We start from the raw sequence: 21,480 nt of genomic DNA on the forward strand, positions 1-21,480 counted from the left end.
CACAATTTTCTGAAAATTATTTTAAAAAATCTTTCCCTTTTCAACTACATATCTTTGTAAGGCCAGCTTTTCTTTCTATCACAACCGATTCTATAAAGAAGCAGATAAGAGTATAGAGCTGCCTTCTATTAAACCAGACGTTAGAGATGTACAAAAATGGAAAATGGTGCCGCTCTCTTCCCCACATTATTTTATTTGAGAAAATAGTTATTTTTCACAAAAATATGTTATATTAACATGCAATATTGGAGAAGGAAATGGCAACCCACTCCAGTGTTCTCGCCTGGAGAATCCCAGGGACAGGGGAGCCTGGTTGGCTTCTGTCTATGGGGTCGCACAGAGTCGGACACAACTGAAGTGACTTAGCAGCAGCAGCAACATGCAATAGGCTTATTATATTTTTACATTAATTAATATTTTAAAAATTTTCCCTACTTGAATCACTAATTGATGTTTTCTTCCAAAATAGTTTTAAAAAATTTCCCTGCTTAAATTCCTAATGTGATGTTTTCTTCCTATCTATCAGTCTCACATATATTAATAGATAAACTCCACATAACAAAACCTTATGGTGTCCTCAATAGGTCTGTTTTGTTTTCCATTCATAGGTTGTTGTGAACATCAACAGCTTTTGACAATGTAAAGGGGTTCTGAGACATAAAAGTTTGAGAACTGACGGTCTAAACCAGTGTCCCTCTTGGATTCCATAGGAGAGAGATAGAAAAGGTAATCCATTAACTACATAATGAATAACAACTGACAGTATTAATTAAAGAATTTATTCATTCATTCCATAAACACTTATTGACTATATAGGAATTTCAAGGTCTTGTGTTAGGTGCGGAGAATACTAGGAAATACAGATAAGAATTCTCAGCCCCAACTACTCAGGGTCTGGTGGCAACTGCTGTAACAGAAATATGAACAAAAACAGTACTGATAGGAATGTAAGATGTCACCTTTCAGAAAGGATGATAAGGGATGAGAGACAGCATGGAAAAAATGTTGGAGGAGAATTTTAAAATACAGGAGACTAAAATGAGCATTCTTTCTGGAGAGTGAATAGAGCAGGATAAGGCTTTAAGATCAGTAGCAGTTATTAACTGAGTAAAAGAAAGTGAAAGTGAAGTCGCTCAGTCGTGTCCGACTCTTTGTGACCTCATGGACTGTAGCCTTCTAGGCTCCTCCATCCATGGGATTCTCCAAGCAAGAATACTGGAGCGGGTTGCCGTTTCCTTCTCCAGCGGATCTTCCCGACCCAGGGATTGAACTCCGGTCTCCCTCACTGCAGGCAGACTCTTTACCATTAGCTGAGTATCTACATGCAAAGCACAACAAGGGATACAAAGAGAGCTACAGTCTAGAGGAAGCTAGAAGTAAGGAAGCTTCTAGAGGAAGCTAGAAGCAAAGAAGAGAAAGCATGAAGCAGTGATCAGAGAGAAGAAGATGATCAGAGAGCAGAGTGACATGAAGACCAAGGGAGAAGAATCAAGAAGGAAGACACAATCAGATGCTACAGGGTATCAAGAGGAACACGAAAGAGTAGAAAGGACAGCTGTAAACAGAAAATAGTACTGTACCAACCTAGAGGGGTGGGGTAGGAAGGGAGGTGGGAGGGAGGTTCAGAAGCGGGGGATAGATGTATACCTACGGCTGATTCATGTTGAGGTTTGACAGAAAACAACAAAGGTCTGTAAAGCAGTTATCCTTCAATAAAAAATAAATTTAAAAAAAGAAATAGTAATGCACGTAACTGGAAGCAGAAATACCCATCATCAATCTACTATTCATCCATACTCATTAGGCAATCATCCATCCAAACAGCAAGTACCAAGCCACCCACTATGTACCAAGCCAAACAGCCAACAGAGAACATATGACATGGACACTGTCTAGTATAAAGTTTTGGATCCACACACATACAACTATTTTTCACTGTGGTAAGTGCCAAGACAACAAAAAGAGAAAGAGCTGTGGGTCCTTAGAAGGCAGAACAGTCAACGCAGCCTGCTGAGGAGGGGAGGGAAGAAAGGTAAAGGGGAATTAAATACGGTTCCACAGAGAAAGTGACATTTGTATGAGATCATGAAAACTAAGATGGGTTTCATAGGAATGTGTGTATGTGTGTGTGTGTGTGTGTGCGTGTGTGTGCATGTGTGTATGTGCATGCATTGGAAAGTGTGTGGTTATATTAATCAAGGTCCCAGCAGGAAATAAATGGCACACACAAACAGAAAATAAGGTGACCTTTCCAGTAGTCATGTATGGATGTGAGAGTTGGACTGTGAAGAAGGCTGAGCGCCGAAGAATTGATGCTTTTGAACTGTGGTGTTGGAGAAGACTCTTGAGAGTCCCTTGGACTGCAAGGAGATCCAACCAGTCCATTATGAAGGAGGTCAACCCTGGAATTTCTTTGGAAGAAATGATGCTAAAGCTGAAACTCTAGTTCTTTGGCCACCTCATGAGAATGAGAAGAGTTGACTCATTGGAAAAGACTCTGATGCTTGGAGGGATTGGGGGCAGGAGGAGAAGGGGACGACAGAGGATGAGATGGCTGGATGGCATCACTGACTCGATGGACGTGAGTCTGAGCGAACTCCGGGAGTTGGTGATGGACAAGGAGGCCTGGCGTGCTGCGATTCATGGGGTCGCAAAGAGTCGGACACGACTGAGCGACTGAACTGAACTGAACTGAACAACATGACTTTCTAAGAAGTGAGGCTAAGGACAATCAGGAGTGTGAAGGGAATCCAACAAGGGAAGGGTAGAGAGAAACAACCAACTGCATCCTGGCAGGGATGGAGTGAGGCAATCAACACCTGGAACCATAACTGCCTCTCGCCCTCTAAATCTCCCACTCAGGCCTCCCAATAGCCAAGCTCAGCTGAGAGGCCAAGGGCAGAAAAGCCTGCTGAGGCAGTCCATAATGGTGAGCCCCTAGAAGCACAGCAAGAGGAGGGTGGAGGAGATCTAAAGCAACACCAAATGAGATTATTTCAGGCAAAAATAACAAAGACCTGGATCTACAGAAGTTCCTCGCTGGGGAGTAGGGAGCAGGGAGGAAGTAACATGAGTGGTGGATGAAGCATGGGGCTAGAAGTCAGAGATTTACAGAAATAGCAGGCTAAGGAGTTGGTATACTGTCCTAAGGCAATGAGGAGCCATTAGAGGGTTTAGACAGAGGACTGCCACAACCATATCTGTGTTTGAGCCTCTATAGCTGCTCCTGCCAGTAGTGTGATTCCTGATACAGAAGTCACACAGACCAGGCCACATCCTGGCTTACTTGCTATATGACAGTATCAGTCAGGGCCCAGGCAGAAGGTAGAAAACACAACAGTTATCTGAGTAGAGAAAATTTAGCATACAGAATTGTTAACTGGGAAACTGAAAGGTAAAAAGAGAACTCCAAGGTATCATGCAGGCAACAGCTGTTGGAAGCAGCTACCTGGCAGGAGGGTGGAAGGAAAAACACAAGGAGAAGGCCTGGAATTACACCTCTGAGAACCAAGCCCTACTCAGCTGGGTTGGTCCCTCTGAGGAAAGGGTGCCATGGAGCTGGTTCTGCAAGAACTGGAAGAACTGCAAACTGGATTCAGCTGCTCCCACAGGAAGGACCTGCCACTGCCAGGGTGAAGAAAGTGTTGCTGCCATGACACTCTCAAGTAGAAGTGGACTCCATGGGGCAGGGGCAGACGGGAAGGCGCAAGCTGCTTTTTCCCTTTCAACCTTGCCATTTCCCTCTGGCACCCCCCACCAGCACAGCTCACCAGGGAGCCAGAGGGTGGAGCAGAATGTGGACTGCAGAGCCCCACCCCCAGCAGCACGGAGGAGAAGGGTGGGGTGAGATCTGCAAGACAGGAACTTAACAACTAGCACAGTAATTCTGGGAAAAAACTCAACCTTTCTGAGTCTCAGTTTTCCTTGTCTGTGAAATGGGGATGGCGGGGGGAGTACCAACTATATAAAACTTGCTATCAGTTCAGTTCAGTAGCTCAGTCGCGTCCGACTCTTTGCAACCCCATGAATCGCAGCATGCCAGGCCTCCTTGTCCATCACCAACTCCTGGAGTTCACTCAAATTCATGTCCATTGAGTCGGTGATGCCATCCAGCCATCTCATCCTCTGTTGTCCCCTTCTCCTCCTGCCCCCAATCCCTCCCATGTCTTTTCCAATGAGTCAACTCTTCGCATGAGGTGGCCAAAGTATTGGAGTTTCAGCTTTAGCATCAGTCCTTTCAATGAACACCCAGGACTGATCTCCTTTAGAATGGACTGGTTAGATCTCCTTGCAGTCCAAGGGACTCTCAAGAGTCTTCTCCAATACCACAGTTCAAAAGCATCAATTCTTCGGTGCTCAGCTTTCTTCACAGTCCAAATCTCACATCCATACATGACCACAGGAAAAACCATAGCCTTGACTAGACGGACCTTTGTTGGCAAACTAATGTCTCTGCTTTTTAATATGCTGTCTAGGTTGGTCATGACTTTTCTTCCAAGGAGTAAGCGTCTTTTAATTTCATGGCTGCTGTCACCATCTGCAGTGATTTTGGAGCCCCCCAAAATAAAGTCTGACACTATTTCCACTGCTTCCCCATCTATTTGCCATTAAGTGATGAGACCAGATGCCATGATCTTCGTTTTCTGAATGTTGAGCTTTAAGCCAACTTTTCCGCTCTCCTCTTTTACTTTCATCAAGAGGCTTTTAGATCCTCTTCACTTTCTGCCATAAGGGTGGTGTCATCTGCATATCTGAGGTTATTGATACTTCTCCCAGCAATCTTGATTCCAGCTGGTGCTTCTTCCAGCCCAGCATTTCTCATGATGTACTCTGCATAGAAGTTAAATAAGCAGGGTGACAAAATACAGCCTTGACGTACTCCTTTTCCTATTTGGAACCAGTCTGCTGTTCCATGTCCAGTTCTAACTGTTGCTTCCTGATCTGCATATAGGTTTCTCAAGAGGCAGGTTAGGTAGCCTGGTATTCCCATCTCTTTCAGAATTTTCCACAGTTGATTGTGATCCACACATCAAAGGCTTTGGCATAGTCAATGAAGCAGAACTAGATGTTTTTCTGGAACTCTCTTGCTTTTTCCATGATCCAGCGGATGTTGGCAATTTGATCTCTGGTTCCTCTGCTTCTAAAGCCATCTTGAACATCTGGAAGTTCACGGTTCACATATTGCTAAAGCCTGGCTTGGAGAATTTTGAGCGTTACTTTACTAGCATGTGAGATGAGTGCAATTGTGCGGTAGTTTGAGCATTCTTTGGCATTGCCTTTCTTTGGGATTAGAATGAAAACTGACCTTTTCCAGTCCTGTGGCCACTGCTGAGTTTTCCAAAACTTGCTATAGTACCTGAAAAAAGTAGCTATCCCATAAAATTCCCTTCCCCATTCTCCAAACTGTTGCAACATCTAAAACATGAAGACAAGCATGTGTGAGAGTTAACACTCAGTGTATGTGCCTATGAGACATCCAGATTTTCTCATCTCTTATCAGTTACCATACATGAAATGCAACATTGGTCTTACTAGGTTTTAACCTATCCATTTTGCCAAGTGCAACAGTCTCCACACCCACTTCACACTCACACACACAGATGTATATGCATACATGTTCCTTTTAATCCCAAACAAACAAACAAACAAAAAACCTCTCCGTAATGAAGGCAAAAGATATAAATGTGATTAAAACACAAAACAGGATGAACTCAAGTACCAATACTAGGAATCAGAGTAGTCTCAGTGATGTTGAAAAAGTAAATATTGAATACAATTTTAGAGTGTGTTGATTTATTGCTGTTTTTCAAAGCCAGTATTGCTAAATGATGAAAGCAGGAAATGATAGGTGTGTGTCTCATTGGTGAAAAGCAAAAATCACTAATTTCATCTGGGGCTTCATTAAGAGAAGTATGACGTCCAAATAGAGGCAAAGAACAAGACGTCTTTATTCAGCTCTGAACATCACATTTTAGGCCAAACATTAACAAACTAGAGCTTTGTCAGTGGCTCAGAACTAGAAAAAATAGTAATGGTTAAAGGCTAGTCCTTTCACAAATGGTTGGATGAACTCATCACATTTAATTTACAAAAGAGAAAGTGATGGTGATTACACAGAGCTGACACTCCTGTGCCCCAAAATGAACAGAGTAATCATGAAGCTTCACAACACAATGGATCTGATTATTATCTGGAAACACAGCTCAAGAGATCTTCCGGTAAAAGTGTGACCACAGAGGTCTGGGAATCCCAAATATAGCCAAGGTGATGTGAGGGTGAACGAAGTCAGGGAAGACATAACAGAATGTAATCATAACTAAGCTGAAAATGGAAAAACTATTTAGAATTCTGCTCAAAGAAAGAATGTGTTATCAAAAGGGGAATACTCAGCGTAAAGACTAGAAAAAAGACAAATAAAGTGAAAAGAATAAATTGGTACATTTCCAAGAAAGAAAGGAGAAAATCATTGAACTTGATCTGTTTTTATTTTACTCTCATTAAACAATCCTTTTATAATATGGCTTTCCATGTAGATTTCCTCATTTTGTTGTTTAGTGGTTAAGTCGTGTCTGACTCTTTAGCAACCCTGTGGACTGCAGCCTGCCAGGCTCCTCTGTCCATGGGACATCCCAGCCAAGAACACTGGAGTAGGTTGTTATTTCCCTCTCCAGGGGATCCCCTCTGGATATCTATCCCATAGACAGAACACAACTGCAGCACACCAATTCCAGTTTGCTCGATAATCATAATCTTCACTTTCTCAGCAAAAAAGTACCAGAAGCCAGACTACACTGAACTAATCAGCAAGAAAATTATAAAGAAACAGAGGCATCAAGCATAGGACACTCTTTCAAGAAATCTGGCTGGGAAACAAAGGACAGTGTCATAAAGAGATCTGTTTCACTTCAGCCGTAATAGGATCTTTCCACCAGCCATTAAATACAGCCACTCTGCGGAGAGCTACGGGATAAACCAGGGAAGATGCACAACCAGTGTCAGTCCAGAGAAACAGAGTCTCTGTAAATGGAGACACTAACATGGGCATCTTCTACTCATTTCCTCTGTGAGTGAACATTTTGGGTCCAAACAAATGGGTTTCTTAGAGGCTATTTGTTTTTTACTTTCAGAATACGTTTTCCATGATGAAAGGCCACTGGGAAAAACACAATTCAGTTTGCAATGTTGTAAAAAAAATAAAAATCACTTTTCTGGAACATATATGCTTAGTTAACTGACAATTTAATAACAAGTTCTTGGAAAGAAGGCATATGTTTATATGTGAAATGACAAAACGAATGTTTTCTTTCTTTTAGCAATTAAACTTTTTTCTCCTAAGAAAATGATGTTTATTTCTCTTTATGCTCATGATGTTTTAATATGAACTTTCCTTTTACTGGACTCCCCTGGTGGCTCAGATGGTAAAAGTGTCTGCCTACAATGCAGGAGACCCGGGTTTGATCCCTGGGTCAGGAAGATCCTCTGGAGAAGGAAATGGCAACCCACTCCAGTACTCTTGCCTAAAAAATCCCATGGACGGAGGAGCCTGGTAGGCTACAGTCCATGGGGTCGCACTTTCACTTTCACTACCTTTTACTGGGAAATTTTATATTTAAGAGCTGAGGTTTCACACATGGGATCCCTCCCTGTGAATTTCACTATAAGAAAAATCTAAATTAAAATATCTGTTTAATGTCCCCAAAATGCTAGAAGCCTCTATCACAGTCAGAAGAATGTATACCTCAGTAGAATTTACAGCAGGGGTTGAACAGTGCATAGTTTGAATTTCACATTTTTTAATGCTGCTAGAAATAGGATTTCAGCTATCTAGGATATCAGAACATTATTTCTTTTTTCTTTTATGATAAGCAGTTTTCAAATATCAACATTTGTTTAAATTCCAGTCTTTTCCCTTGCTGTTCATGGTTATGTATCTGTTTGTAAATGGAAATGAGACACACCAGAAATTCTGACCAGTGATATGAAGCAGAAATGCATAGCTGTAATGTGTTATCTTTTCCTAAATTACAGTTGGCACATAGATAGAACATGATTTGGATCAATCTTTTTGGTCCTTCTTACAACAAAGGTTGCTAACAATTGTCTGATTCTTTCCTTCTCCCCCCTCCATCCCCTCCCCCATGTCTGGAGTTTGGGGATAAATCAAACCATCTTATCTAAATTTTTTTTTTGTCGACAGAAAACTCAAATATTTAAACTGAATTCCTTATGGGCTTACCCGCTTTTTTTTTTTTTTTTCTGACTCTGATTATTTTTAAAAGATACAGAGCTTTAGAAATGTAAAGTGTTTTGAACTTTTAAGAGTTCTGCACTGATTGAGCAATAAAAGCTGATTTATGCTCTGGGATAGCATCATAAGATTCTATCACTGAAACACAGTATAAATTAACCTTTCACTCAGACCTTCTGTGCATTCCTACTCTTCTCTATTCACAATGTGAATCAGTTCTTATTTCAGCATATGCACAGATAGAGAACTATACTAGATAAACATACCTTATTAATGGATACCTCTAACTATGGGAAAAAGGAAGGAAGGAAGAAGGGAGGGAAGGAGAGAGGGAGAAAGAAAGAAAGATGGGAGGCAGGAAGGAAAGAGTGAAAAAGAAACCAGAATTACAGTCAAATACCAGAATGACCTCAAAGAAACAACTTTATTTCTACTCCAAAACAACATGTATAACTCTGGCATTGGTTGTATGGAGTTGGGATAATCTTATACATAAAAAACACATTCTTTCACATTACAATGTCTAGATTTAAATTCCAGTCCTACTCTTTATCAGATGTATGGGCCCTGCGTACCATACTTTTTCTCTGTTTTAGGTTCTATATCTGAAAAATGGGATACTCACAGTATCAATCTCACAGAATTACTGTGAATTTTAAATAACACATGTAAAGAGGTAGAATAAGACCCGGTACAAGTGCTCAATAAATGTTAGTTACTTTCACTTTTCTTATCATCCTTCACGTTACTTACAACCTTCATATGTAATCACTTAACACACTGAGAGTTACAGTTTTTTTTTTTTTCACATTATGACTTTCTAAATTTTTTTTTCTTCTGGGTTCATCTGTATTCTTTTATTTCCAAAATTCTGCTCTTCTATTTCAACTTGACAGTTTGATTTTTTCATTTTTTTTGTACTCATCAGTAATCAAGAATTTGGGCAAGAAATCTCAATAAGAAAAATTTACCCATCTAGTAAAATGTATCAGTATTTATCAGATACCTAAGATTAGATTATAAAAGAAACCTTACTTTTAAAATAGAGAAATAAACCTTTGCAAGTTTCCAGAAATAAATTCTACCTATTAATCAGATTCAATATCCATATTTAAATATTTCTACATTAATAAAAGTATTTATTTCAAAAAATGTAAAGCCAAGTTTATTTTTCTCAAAACATTAGCTCTCTGATTTTTTAAATCAAAAGAAAACAGCAATTTAAAACTTAAATTTCACTGTAGCCCCATTCTTCTAATACTAAAGATAAAACTGCAAGTTAAAAGAGAGAGAGAGAGAAATGAGAAGTTATAAAACACCACGGTGAAGAAGGGGTAAGAGGGATGTGACCAGACAATCAGCAGACCAGTCTAAGAGTGAGGAGCCAGAACAGAATACGTCCATTTGCTCAACTGATTTCTCAGCATCATCATTCATTCATCAATTCAAATCCAATAAAAGATCATTTACTCACAGCAAGTGGGGAGTAGGGGGGTGTGGGGCAGAATGAAGGAGGAGTTCAGACTGATTTTAATCATTCTAGATGAAACAGCTTAACAGCATGACCCTTTGTGGGCAAGGACTTGCCTGGGCGTCCCAAAGCTGAGTCTATGGAAAGGGCTCATGGTTGACCCCTGGGGGGGGATCCTTTCCCACTCTTTCAACAGTTTAAAGATGTCTTCAATACGTTTATCTAGATGCCATGATGACTAGGTTGGCCCACAGGTCAGAGCAGGCTTAAAGGAACTTCCTCAGAGCAGGCGGTCATGGTCTGCTGGGGAAGCTGGTAACTTACCCATACTCATCTTGATTGGCAGGTTTTCTCTGCTTGCTGCCTCCACTAGGTGTCTCCGGACTTCCATCACTGCTTCTTTGTGCTTGGTGTTCAATAAGGCTTCCCACAGGGCTTTGGCTGCAGGGTCACTGCAATAAAACCGCAAAAAGAGCTTTAGAGTAAATTTCTACTGAATAATGGAAAGAGTAGCAAGCAAGTTAATTTCTTAAGCGTCTTTTTTGAGTACCAGTGTAGTCCTTCTAACTGATGGACTCAAAGTATTAAAAATATTAGGATTAAATAAAAAATATCTGATCCATTCTAAGCAGCACAAAACATTGAAAAATTAAGAAGACAGCAAAATCAAGCACCTTCAAAGTGGGAGGGAATCATACTATACTATGAGAAGTGTAGGAAAACTGTGTCATATCCTGAGAATTTGCATTTAAAAGTATTTCAAAGTAAAACTGAACACTGCTAGATAAGATATAAATGTTATGTAAACCAAAATTAAATACATGTCCAAAACTGATGTGATTATAAGCATATTGATTTCAGATAATACACTTGTCTGAGAAACAGAAAGCAACCAGCAATGATTCAATGATTCAATTTTTCCTATTCAAAAATTACTCAACAGAATTCTTAATGAGTAGATTTCCAAGTGAATGGCAATCAGGAATTAGGTTAAGAAACCATGCAAGTAGCCCACTTAGGGGCCTTGGGCTGCAAGGACGGCGCTGCGAAGCCCTTACAATTAACCGTTGATAAGCGCACGAAGCGCTGCACTCTGCAGGGTCTCATCTGGCCTCACTTCTCCAACAGCCCTCTGTCTCTCCCAACATGCCATGTCCCAGTTATAAATGAGTACAGTGTTCTTTCCGGAAGATCTCTGCATGGAGCCAAGTATACACATTTGTAGTAACGTTTTAAAAACTGAGTATAAAGAAACAAAGGTTACTTCTGTCTCTTCCTAAGGACATTTCCCTCTACTTAAAGCTCCAGAAATACCTCCTACTATTCAGTTAGCCATAGTTCAAACATTGATACATTTTTAAAAGTTTCATCTTAAAAGTTATATCTAATAAGATATTAACTTAGCTTTAAAATTATACCTAATAAGGTATAACTTTCACATTTGAATGTGATTTGGAATAATGGAATGATGTATTTCAGGCTGAGTTTAGAGTCTGGCACATAATAACCTTTCATTAAAAGTAGTTGCTTTTATTATCATTTATTTTTTCCTCAGTGAACTAACATCGTTGCTCAATATATTCCACTTGTTTTGATCTGACCAAAACTGTCATCATTAATATTAAAATTAATATTCTGTTTAATTTAAAGGAGCAAGTAATAGTGCCACGCCCTATTCTCCATGGTTAGAAAACAGACCAAAAAAAAAAAAAAAGCTAGGGCACAAGCTTTTAGTGATTTATTATCTGGAAGAATAGGCAGACATATGAACAAAGAAATTAACCCCCCAAAAGAGCATGGTAAGAGGCATAGCAAACACTGGCATAGATTTCTGTGGTAGCACAGAGGGGCTCCAATTCTCACTGGGAGGGCAAGGACTCAGATAATGTTCTCTACCAGAAATGATAAGCAATTACACAGATACAAAAGCAGCCAACAGAAGAAATTATAAATCAAACTGGAAATTATAACTCAACCTTCAAGAAAGATATAAAATCTTAGCCACAAAACAAGAGGAAGGACATTTCAGAGCGTTCAAAGTTTAGGTCTTAAATGACTCTAAGAAGCACTGGTTTGTTCCATGCTAAGGTGGAAGGGGAGGGGCAGCAGATGTAAGTGTGAAAGAGATCGGCGGAGCTACTCTGGGGGAGCCCTGCATCCTGCAAGTGACAAGAAGCCCAGGAGCATGTGACCGATTTCACTTTCTGAGAAGAGTAACATAGCTCAGCAGTCATGAACAAAGTTTTCATCATCATTCAAAACTAGGACTACATCTAGACGTGGAACCTAAAAAATAATACAAGTGAATCTGTTTACAAAGCAGAAACAGACAGATACAGAAAACAAATTGATGGTCGCCAAAGGGCAAAGGGAAGAGGGGGAAGGATAAATCAGGAGTATGAGATTAACAGATACACACGACTATACATAAAATAGATAAACAACAAGGATTTACTGTGTAGCACAGGGAACAATATTCAATACCTTCTAATAACTTATAATGGAAAATAATTTGAATATATAATTGAATTACTTTGTTTTACACTTGAAACTAACACAATATTGTAAATTAACTACACTACAATTAAAAAAAAATAGTTTTAACTAGATCTATTTGCTATGGGGCTTTGGGAGAGTTACTTAATTTCTTTAAAGCTCTGAAGGCAATGGAGAACCACTGAGGAATTTTGGGAAAGGAAGATATACACCTCCCAGTTTCCCAAGTTTATGGTCTATAGACAGCATATTAAAAAGCTAAGACATTACTTTGCCAACAAAGGTCCGTCTAGTCAAGGCTATGGTTTTTCCAGTGGTCCTGTATGGATATGAGAGTTGGACTATAAAGAAAGCTGAGTGCCGAAGAGTTGATGCTTTTGAACTGTGGTGTTGGAGAAGATTCTTGAGAGTCCCTTGGACTGCAAGGAGATCCAACCAGTGCATCCTAACGGAAATCAGTTCTGGGTGTTCACTGGAAGGACTGGTGTTGAAGCTGAAACTCCAATACTTTGGCCACCTGATGCGAAGTGCTGACTCATTTGAAAAGACCCTGATGCTGGGAAAGATTGAGGGCAGGAGGAGAAGGGGATGACAGAGGATGAGATGGTTGGATGGTGTCACTGACTCTATGGACATGGGTTTGGGTGGATTCTGGGAATTGGTGATGGACAGGGAGGCCTGGCGTGCTGCGGTTCATGGGGTCGCAAAGAATGAGACATGACTGAACGACTGAACTGAACTGAAGTGAATCAATCACTTCCTACTTTTATCTTCCAAAGCTCCTAAACCACAGAGATTTCTCCTATACTCTCAACTCTACACACAGACCCTCTAGAGTAGAAACGGACTGCCCTCTTGTTTTCTATGAGGCTTTCCTGGTGGCTCAGCAGTAAAGAATTTGCTTGCAATGCAGGAGATGTGGGAGACATGGGTTCAATCCCTGGCTTGGGAAGACCCCCTGGAGAAAGAAATGGCAACCAACTCCAGTGCCTGGGAAATCCCACGGACCAGGTAGCCTGGCAGGCTACAGTTTATGAGGTCGCAAAGAGTTCATGGGATTGCAAAGACAGGATTGAGCAACTAATGCTCTCTCTTGCTTTCTTTTCCACGAGAATAATAGTGTCTCCAAGATCACAACAGGTTGGGCAATGTGGTGGCTGCCCCATCAGACTACCGTAATTGTTAAAATGTGAGTTCTGGGGTCAGATAAATCTAGGATCCAAACCCAACCATCCTCCCTTCACCCACAGCAATTACATGGCCTCTGTGAGCCTCCTCAGGCACTCCAAGCACAGGGACCTCTTTTGCTCCTTTGCCAGGAATTTCCTTCTTACAAACATTCCTCTCTCTCTTCAAGTGTCAGCTGAGATGTCACTATTTCAGAGAAGTCCCTCCTTCAGTTTAGTTCAGTTCAGTTGCTCAGTCGTGTCCGACTCTTTGCGACCCCATGAACTGCAGCACGCCAGGCCTCCCTGTTCATCACCATCTCCCGGAGTTCCACTCAGACTCACGTCCATCGAGTCAGTGATGCCATCCAGCCATCTCATCCTCGGTCATCCCCTTCTCCTCCTGCCCCCAATCCCTCCCAGCATCAAAGTCTTTTCCAGTGAGTCAACTCTTCACATGAGGAGGCCAAACTACTGGAGTTTCAGCTTTAGCATCATTCCTTCCAAAGAAATCCCAGGGTTGATGTCCTTCAGAATGGACTGGTTGGATCTCCTTGCAGTCCAAGGGACTCTCAAGAGTCTTCTCCAACACCACAGTTCAAAAGCATCAATTCTTTGGCGCTCAGCCTTCTTCCAAGTCCAACTCTCACATCAAAAGCATCAATTCTTCAGCGCTCAGCCTTCTTCGAAGTCCAACTCTCACATCCATACATGACCACGGAAAAACTATAGCCTTGACTAGACGGACCTTAGTCGGCAAAGTAATGTCTCTGCTTTTGAATATACTATCTAGGTTGGTCATAACTTTTCTTCCAAGGAGTAAGCGTCTTTTAATTTCATGGCTGCAATCATCATCTGCAGTGATTTTGGAGCCCCCAAAAATAAAGTCTGACACTGTTTCCACTGTTTCCCCATCTATTTCCCATGAAGTGATGGGACCAGATGCCATGATCTTCGTTTTCTGAATGTTGAGCTTTAAGCCAACTTTTTTGCTCTCCTCTTTCACTTTCATCAAGAGGCTTTTTAGCTCCTCTTCACTTTCTGCCATAAGGGTGGTGTCATCTGCATATCTGAGGTTATTGATATTTCTCCCGGGAATCTTGATTCCAGCTTGTGTTTCTTCCAGCCCAGCGTTTCTCATGATGTACTCTGCATAGAAGTTAAATATGCAGGGTGACAATATACAGCCTTGACGTACTCCTTTTCCTATTTGGAACCAGTCTGTTGTTCCATGTCCAGTTCTAACTGTTGCTTCCTGACCGGCATACAGATTTCTCAAGAGGCAGGTTAGGTGGTCTGGTATTCCCATCTCTTTCAGAATTTTCCACAGTTGATTGTGATCCACACAGTCAAAGGCTTTGGCATAGTCAATAAAGCAGAAATAGATGTTTTTTCTGGCACTCTCTTGCTTTTTCCATGATCCAGCGGATGTTGGCAATTTGATCTCTGGTTCCTCTGCCTTTTCTAAAATCAGCTTGAACATCAGGTAGTTCACAGTTCACCTATTGCTGAAGCCTGGCTTCGAGAATTTTGAGCATTACCTTACTAGCGTGTGAGATGAGCGCAATTGTGCGGTAGTTTGAGTATTCTTTGGCATTACCACCGGTGTAAAAAAATGATGAGAACCCATCGCAGCACCTTTTCCCAGCACACCCTTCCACCTATGGGGTTTTATTAGCCTGCATAATCCATATTACCATTGACTCATTCTAGGTTTCCATGTTTCTCTTTGTTGTCTAGCTCCCTCATTGAAGGTAAGGTCCTTCTATGAAGGCAGAGGTTCTTTTATACTCATTGCTAATTCCCCATTACCTAGAACAGTGCCAGGCTGTGGTAGTTAACACTCAACAAACAGTGAATGAACAAACAATGCTTGCTAGTTGCGTAACCTCGTGCATGTAACTAATGCTCTCTTGTTCTGTTTCCTCGTCTTTGAGATGGAAGTAACATAGCGACTACCTCAGAAGGTAGTTTAAGGGTTAACTAAGATAATGAACCTAAAGCACTCTCCTGATTTACAGTAAATGCATTTGTGTGGTTGTTGTGGTTGTTATTACTATTGCTATAAAAGGTATTGTCTTAAAATTCAATATGCTTAAGGGTTTGTGATATATTAAATGAATCTACTTAATTACACTGAGTATGTTTTTCATACAATCTTGATTAGTTCATCTGTACTGAAGTCACTGGGGTCTTGAACTCTCAGGCTCTTTTCTATTAAAACGCTAAGAGAAATATACAGTTTATACAGTCTCTAACACTGATGTGGAGCTGGGTCATGAAAACTGTTTTGTTGATATGAACAATTCAGACTCTCTAGATACTACCCTTGCTAATGTCTACTTTCTGTCCAAAACAGTTTTCTCAACATATCATACCCCCACATTGAACACGGTCATTATCAAGCTTACCAAGTTAACATTCATGAACTAGCTCTGGTTCTGTGAAAACTCAGAGCTGAAGAAGATCAGACTTGCCAGCCGCTCTACTGTGTCCTGCACTCACTTCTTTACCAGGTCACCCTTGCTGCCACTTGGTGGCTTACACACATACTGAATGTGTAAGCATATATCAGCATCGGAGCTGAATGGAGGAGTTAACCACTGCCTTTCTCTGATGTGTTCACAGAAGTTGATTCAATAGACATTCAATAGACACTTCATGCATGAAATCAATTCCTGATGTCCAATTTCATGTCAAGTAAAGTTCACTGAAATTCACATTATAATCATGAGAGTATGTTTTGAATAATTCTCTGTCCTCTCTGAGTGTACAAGCTCTCTGTTTTCCCAATGAGGGAAAAAGCACTACACAGAGAGCAATCACAGCAGGGCCAGTGTGGCACACGGGTGGTAGCAGCTATGTAGATGCGTAGAAGCACAGGATCTGGATCCCAAACACGAAGGGCTCTACATCCCTAGCAGGGTTACTTAAACGCTCTATGCATGTTTCTTCCTCTGTTGTCTGGGGATGATAATAGTACATTATCAGTGGGTTGTTATGAGAAATGAATGTGCTAGTTTATCTAAAGACCTAGGACAATGCTTGGCATACAGTAAGTGCCCCCCAAAACACAGCAGTAGCAGCAGCAGCTGTAATACTAAAAAAAAAAGAATCAGTCAACAGACATGAAGAACAGAGTTATGGTTTCCAAGATGGGAGTATGGATTGGGGGTTTGGGATTAGCAGATGCAAACAACTGTATAAAAGATGGATAAACAAGGTCTTACTATATTCATAGCACAGAGAACTATACTCAATACTGTGTGATAAATCATAAAGGAAAAGAATATATATGTATAACTGAGTCACTTTACTGTACAACAGAAATTAATATAACATTGCAAATCAACTGCTGTTGTTGCTCAGTTGTTCAGTTGTGTCAGCTCTCTGGGACCCCACTGACTGTAGGCCACCAGACTCCTCTGTCCATGGGATTTCCCAGGCAAGAGTACTGGAGTGGGTTGCCATTTCCTTCTCCAAGGGATCTTCCCAACCCAGGGATCAAACCCATGTTGCCTGAGTGTCTTGCACTGGCAGGTGGACTCTTTACCATCTGAGCCACCAGGAAGCTAAAATCAACTATATTTTAACAAATTAAAAAAAAATCAGTGGTCAGGATCTTCTCATAAGATATATAGAAGGAAGCCTGTTTTAGAAGTACTTTCATTTCTTCTACAAAATTATATATACACATGGACGGAGGAGCCTGGTAGGCTGCAGTCCATGGGGTCACTAAGAGTCGGACGCGACTGAGCAACTTCACTTTGACTTTTCACTTTCATGCATTGGAGAAGGAAATGGCAACCCACTCCAGTATCCTTGCCTAGAGAATCCCATGGACGGGGGAGCCTGGTGGGTTGCCGTCTATGGGGTTGCACAGAGTCGGACACGACTGAAGCGACTTAGCAGCAGCAGCAGCATGGATAACCACTGTCAGTAGGTTCATTTTCTAATATGAAAAGGTCAACAATATATAGTACAAAATTCATAATGAAACATATTAAGACCAACCTAACCAATCCCCATACATAAGACAGTGTGATGAATTTTGATTTTCAGGAATAAGATAAGAAACTTCACTAAAGATAGAGACTCAAAGTTTTAGGGAATAAGCGTTTTCTGTACTAACTTTTTAAGCAATGACTTTGGTACTCATCAATTTAACAACACTGAAATTCTGTAGATTGCACACAAAAAGACATTTTAAGACTACAATTTTTACTTTTACAAGGAGTTCAGGTTCTATAAATATTTCCAGACTGACTTATAAAGTGGATGTACAACTTCAGGGGTAGAAGTGAACATCAGAAATAATGCTAATCAACTCTACATCTTCTGCAGGATGCTACTTAACCCAACACAGATATAAATCTATCTCTAGTTTTTGAAGGCATCTAAAGAAAATTTTATGAGAAAAACACTACAGCTTCAAACAATTAAACCGTTATTAGATACTCTTTATGCCAAATCTAAATCCTTTGTGCTCTACTGTAAACCAACTTCATCATGATTTATCTTTTAAATTAAGGAACAGCTGGACAACACCTTTAAAAGAAATCTTTATATTTTCTATTGGGTTATAGCCAATTAACAGCGTTGTGATAGTTTCAGGCGAAAAGAGAAGAGACTCAGCCATACATATACATGTATCCATTCTCCCTTAAACTCCCCTCCCATCCCAGCTGCCACATAACATTGAGCAGAATTCCATGTTATACAGTAGGCCCTCGTTGGTTATCCATTTTAAACACAGCACTCTGTACAGGTCCATCCCAAACCCCCTAACTATCCCCTCCCCACATCCTTCTCTCCAGAAACCATAAATCTGTTCTTTAAGTCTGCTGCTGCTGCTGCTGCTGCTAAGTCGTTTCAGTCGTGTCCGACTCTGTGCGACCCCATAGATGGCAGCCCACCAGGCTCCCCCGTCCCTCGGATTCTCCAGGCAAGAACACTGGAGTAGGTTGCCATTTCCTTCTCCAATGCGTGCAAGTGAAAAGTGAAAGGGAAGTCGCTCAATCATGTCCATCTTTAAGTCTCAAAGTCTCTGTTTTGTTAAGTCCATTTATATCATTTCTTTTTAGATTTTACATATAAGGGATGTCATATAATATTTCTCCTTCTCTGACTTACTTCACTCAGTATGACAATCTCTAGGCTCATCCATGCTGCTGCAAATGGCATTATTTCATTCTTATTCAGTTCAGTTCAGTTGCTCAGTCGTGTCCAACTCTTTGCAACCCCATGAACCACAGCATGCCAGGCCTCCCTGTCCATCACCAACTCCCGGAGTTTACCCAAACTCATGTCCACTGAGTCGGTCATGCCATTCAACCATCTCATCCTCTGTCGTCCCCTTCTCCTCCTGCCCTCAATCTTCCTAGCATCAGGGTCCTTTCAAATGAGTCAGCTCTTCGCATCTGGTGGCCAAGTACTGGAGTTTCAGCTTCAACATCAGTCCTTCAAGTGAACACCCAGATCTCCTTTAGGATGCACTGGTTGGATCTCCTTGCAGTCCAAGGGACTCTCAAGAGTCTTCTCCAACACCACAGTTCAAAAGCATCAATTCCTCAGCACTCAGCTTTCTTTATAGTCCAACTCTCACATCCATACATGACTGCTGGGAAAACCTTGTACTAGCCTTGACTAGACGGACCTTTGTTGGCAAAGTAATGTCTCTGCTTTTTAATATGCTGTCTAAGTTGGTCATAACTTTCCTTCCAAGGAGTAAGTGTCTTTTAATTTCATGGCTGCAATCACCATCTGCAATGATTTTAGTAATATTCCACTGTATTTACATAGCACATCTTCCTTATCCATTCCTCTGCTGACGGACATTTAGGTTGCTTCCATGTCCTGGCTATTGTAAATAGTGCTGCAATGAACACTGGGGTGCATGTATCCTTTTGCATCACGACAACATCTTTTTAATAACTGAGCCCAGCCAAAAACAATTTTTTTCATGGGTAACTTAAGGAAGAGTTTTTAAAGGTAAATAAAATATGAGTAAAAAAACACCATCACTACATTCCCTTTTAGAAACATTTCAGAATTTACAAAACAAGTTATGTCTCACACAATCCTCATCTCATGAGCTAAGCCACTATCACTGCCCCAGTTTAAAGAGCCTCAGAGAAGCCAACTGACTTCTGTAATGACTCAGTCTGCATCTGGCAAAACCAGGACTCATACCCAAGTTACTGGCTCTGATCCAGTAATCTTTCTACTATGCCGTGCCATGTTGCACTACACAAATCAGCAGGGAGAATTCATTATTGATAATATCAATTATTTTAAACTTTTCACGTCAGCTCTCTTTTCCAGTTCTTAATATTTCCTCTATTCTGCCTTAGAGAAGAATGAAGCAGATCCACATTCACTCATAAAGCAGGTAAAGCTTGACCTCAGGATTCTGCACACTTTTTATTTTAAACAATATCATACTACTCCCCTTGTAGGTCACCATTAGTCACTGACGTCTGTGGGACACAATGGCCATCATGACCCACTTTTAGACAACTCTCTTCTTTAAATGTTTCTAAGAAGACTTGCTGAATTTTAAGTCAACATTTAAGTCAACATATATACAACATTTATGTAACTGAACTGACAAAAAAAAATCAAAGTCTAAATTGCCCTGAGATATTATTAGCTCTTATTTGATGTTCATTATATCTTTGGGAAAGAAAGAAAAAAGGGCCTCCAGCTATTTTATCACTGATAAAAATGGAGACAAAATGAAGCCACCTACCTAATGTCCCATTGTTAACATTAAAGGAAGGAATATTTCGATAGAGGAACTGACACTCAAAGCATCAATGGGATGTTTCTGTGACCTTGAATAACTTGCTTTACTTTTTGGGGGCTTTATATTTTATAAATATTATTAATCTATCATTTTCATTTATTGAAAACTCACTAACATGACTATATTATCTTATTGATCAACAACTCTCAAGGGTAAGAATCAATGCCACATTACACCTGAGAAAGCAGAGTCTTAAATAAAATAATTTACCCAAATCACACAGCCAATAAATAAGGATTTGAACCCAGGTCCCTGTGAACTCCAAAATCTAACTATTTTACCACAGTTCTACACAATTCTGTAAAACAAAATGCTCAAACTAGAATACTACTGAGATTCCCAGGATCTCTAACAAGCCATACTCACATGGTTTTCCTTATGCCTTGGTACTCCAAGCTCACATGTATGAATTTGATTAATTGTGCAACACAGTCAAAGATGGGTGAATATCCCCTGCTGTTACTTTTATTAAAACCTTTTTTCTTCTTCACAAGCCTAGTGACAAATGGAGCTAACAAAAGAATATTCCTGACAGCTCACAAAATATATTAAATTATTTTCTACCTTTTCCTCTGTTTTTAAAGTCATTTTCCTATGAGACAAACTTTATTTCCCTGTAGTTACTAGAATACAATTTTATTTGCTTCAATAGATTCCTTGAAATATGTAATATAAAAGTAGAATATTTGTCCTATGAAAAGATCCATTATATTACTATGAATTATACAGAATTTGTTTCTATATTGTCATTGTAACTATATAAGATGCTAAATGCATACTAAATTCATGTTCTTTTTTGATAAACTGATTATCTTGTATCCTTAAAAATCAAACTGTTGTGTTTGAAGACTACAGACCAGCAATATACATAATAATAACCTTCTAGAATTAATTTTAAGTGTCAGGAGACTTCTATACAGGAAGATATGGTCCTTCCAGATAATTCTTGACATTTTATTCACCAGAATTACTCAACTATGAATGAAATCTTAGAAGCATATTGGTTTGGCATGTATAAAATGTCAGGAACAGGAAATATTCATCATCAAATAAAATATAAAAAAGACAGCATTAATTTTTTAAAGGTGGCTAAAAACTGAATCATGGTTCTACTTAATCAGATGAAAGGCTTGCAATTAAGAGACCGAGGGTAAAACATGAATGCACACTATTATCTTATGACTAAACTCAGAGAAATGGTTTCTCCACAGCATGCACGAGAAGCTAAGTTGACTCACACAGTTTGCAGTAACAGTTACAGTATTGCAACAGAAATACAATGATACAACAA

The 21,480-nt window shown here is 40.1% G+C and overlaps 1 protein-coding gene across 1 annotated transcript in view; it reads right to left on the bottom strand.

Moving 5' to 3' along the window:
• Positions 1-21,480, bottom strand: part of SCFD2 (sec1 family domain containing 2) — a 397,757-nt gene that overhangs the window by 337,714 nt on the left and 38,563 nt on the right. Inside the window, exon 3 of the mRNA XM_068975329.1 lies at positions 10,044-10,171. Coding sequence (XP_068831430.1) covers positions 10,044-10,171 — 128 coding nt within the window. The remainder of the gene's footprint in view (positions 1-10,043; positions 10,172-21,480) is intronic.

The sequence above is a fragment of the Capricornis sumatraensis genome, chromosome 7 (assembly GCF_032405125.1).
Source record: "Capricornis sumatraensis isolate serow.1 chromosome 7, serow.2, whole genome shotgun sequence".
In the NCBI taxonomy this organism is placed as follows: domain Eukaryota; kingdom Metazoa; phylum Chordata; class Mammalia; order Artiodactyla; family Bovidae; genus Capricornis; species Capricornis sumatraensis.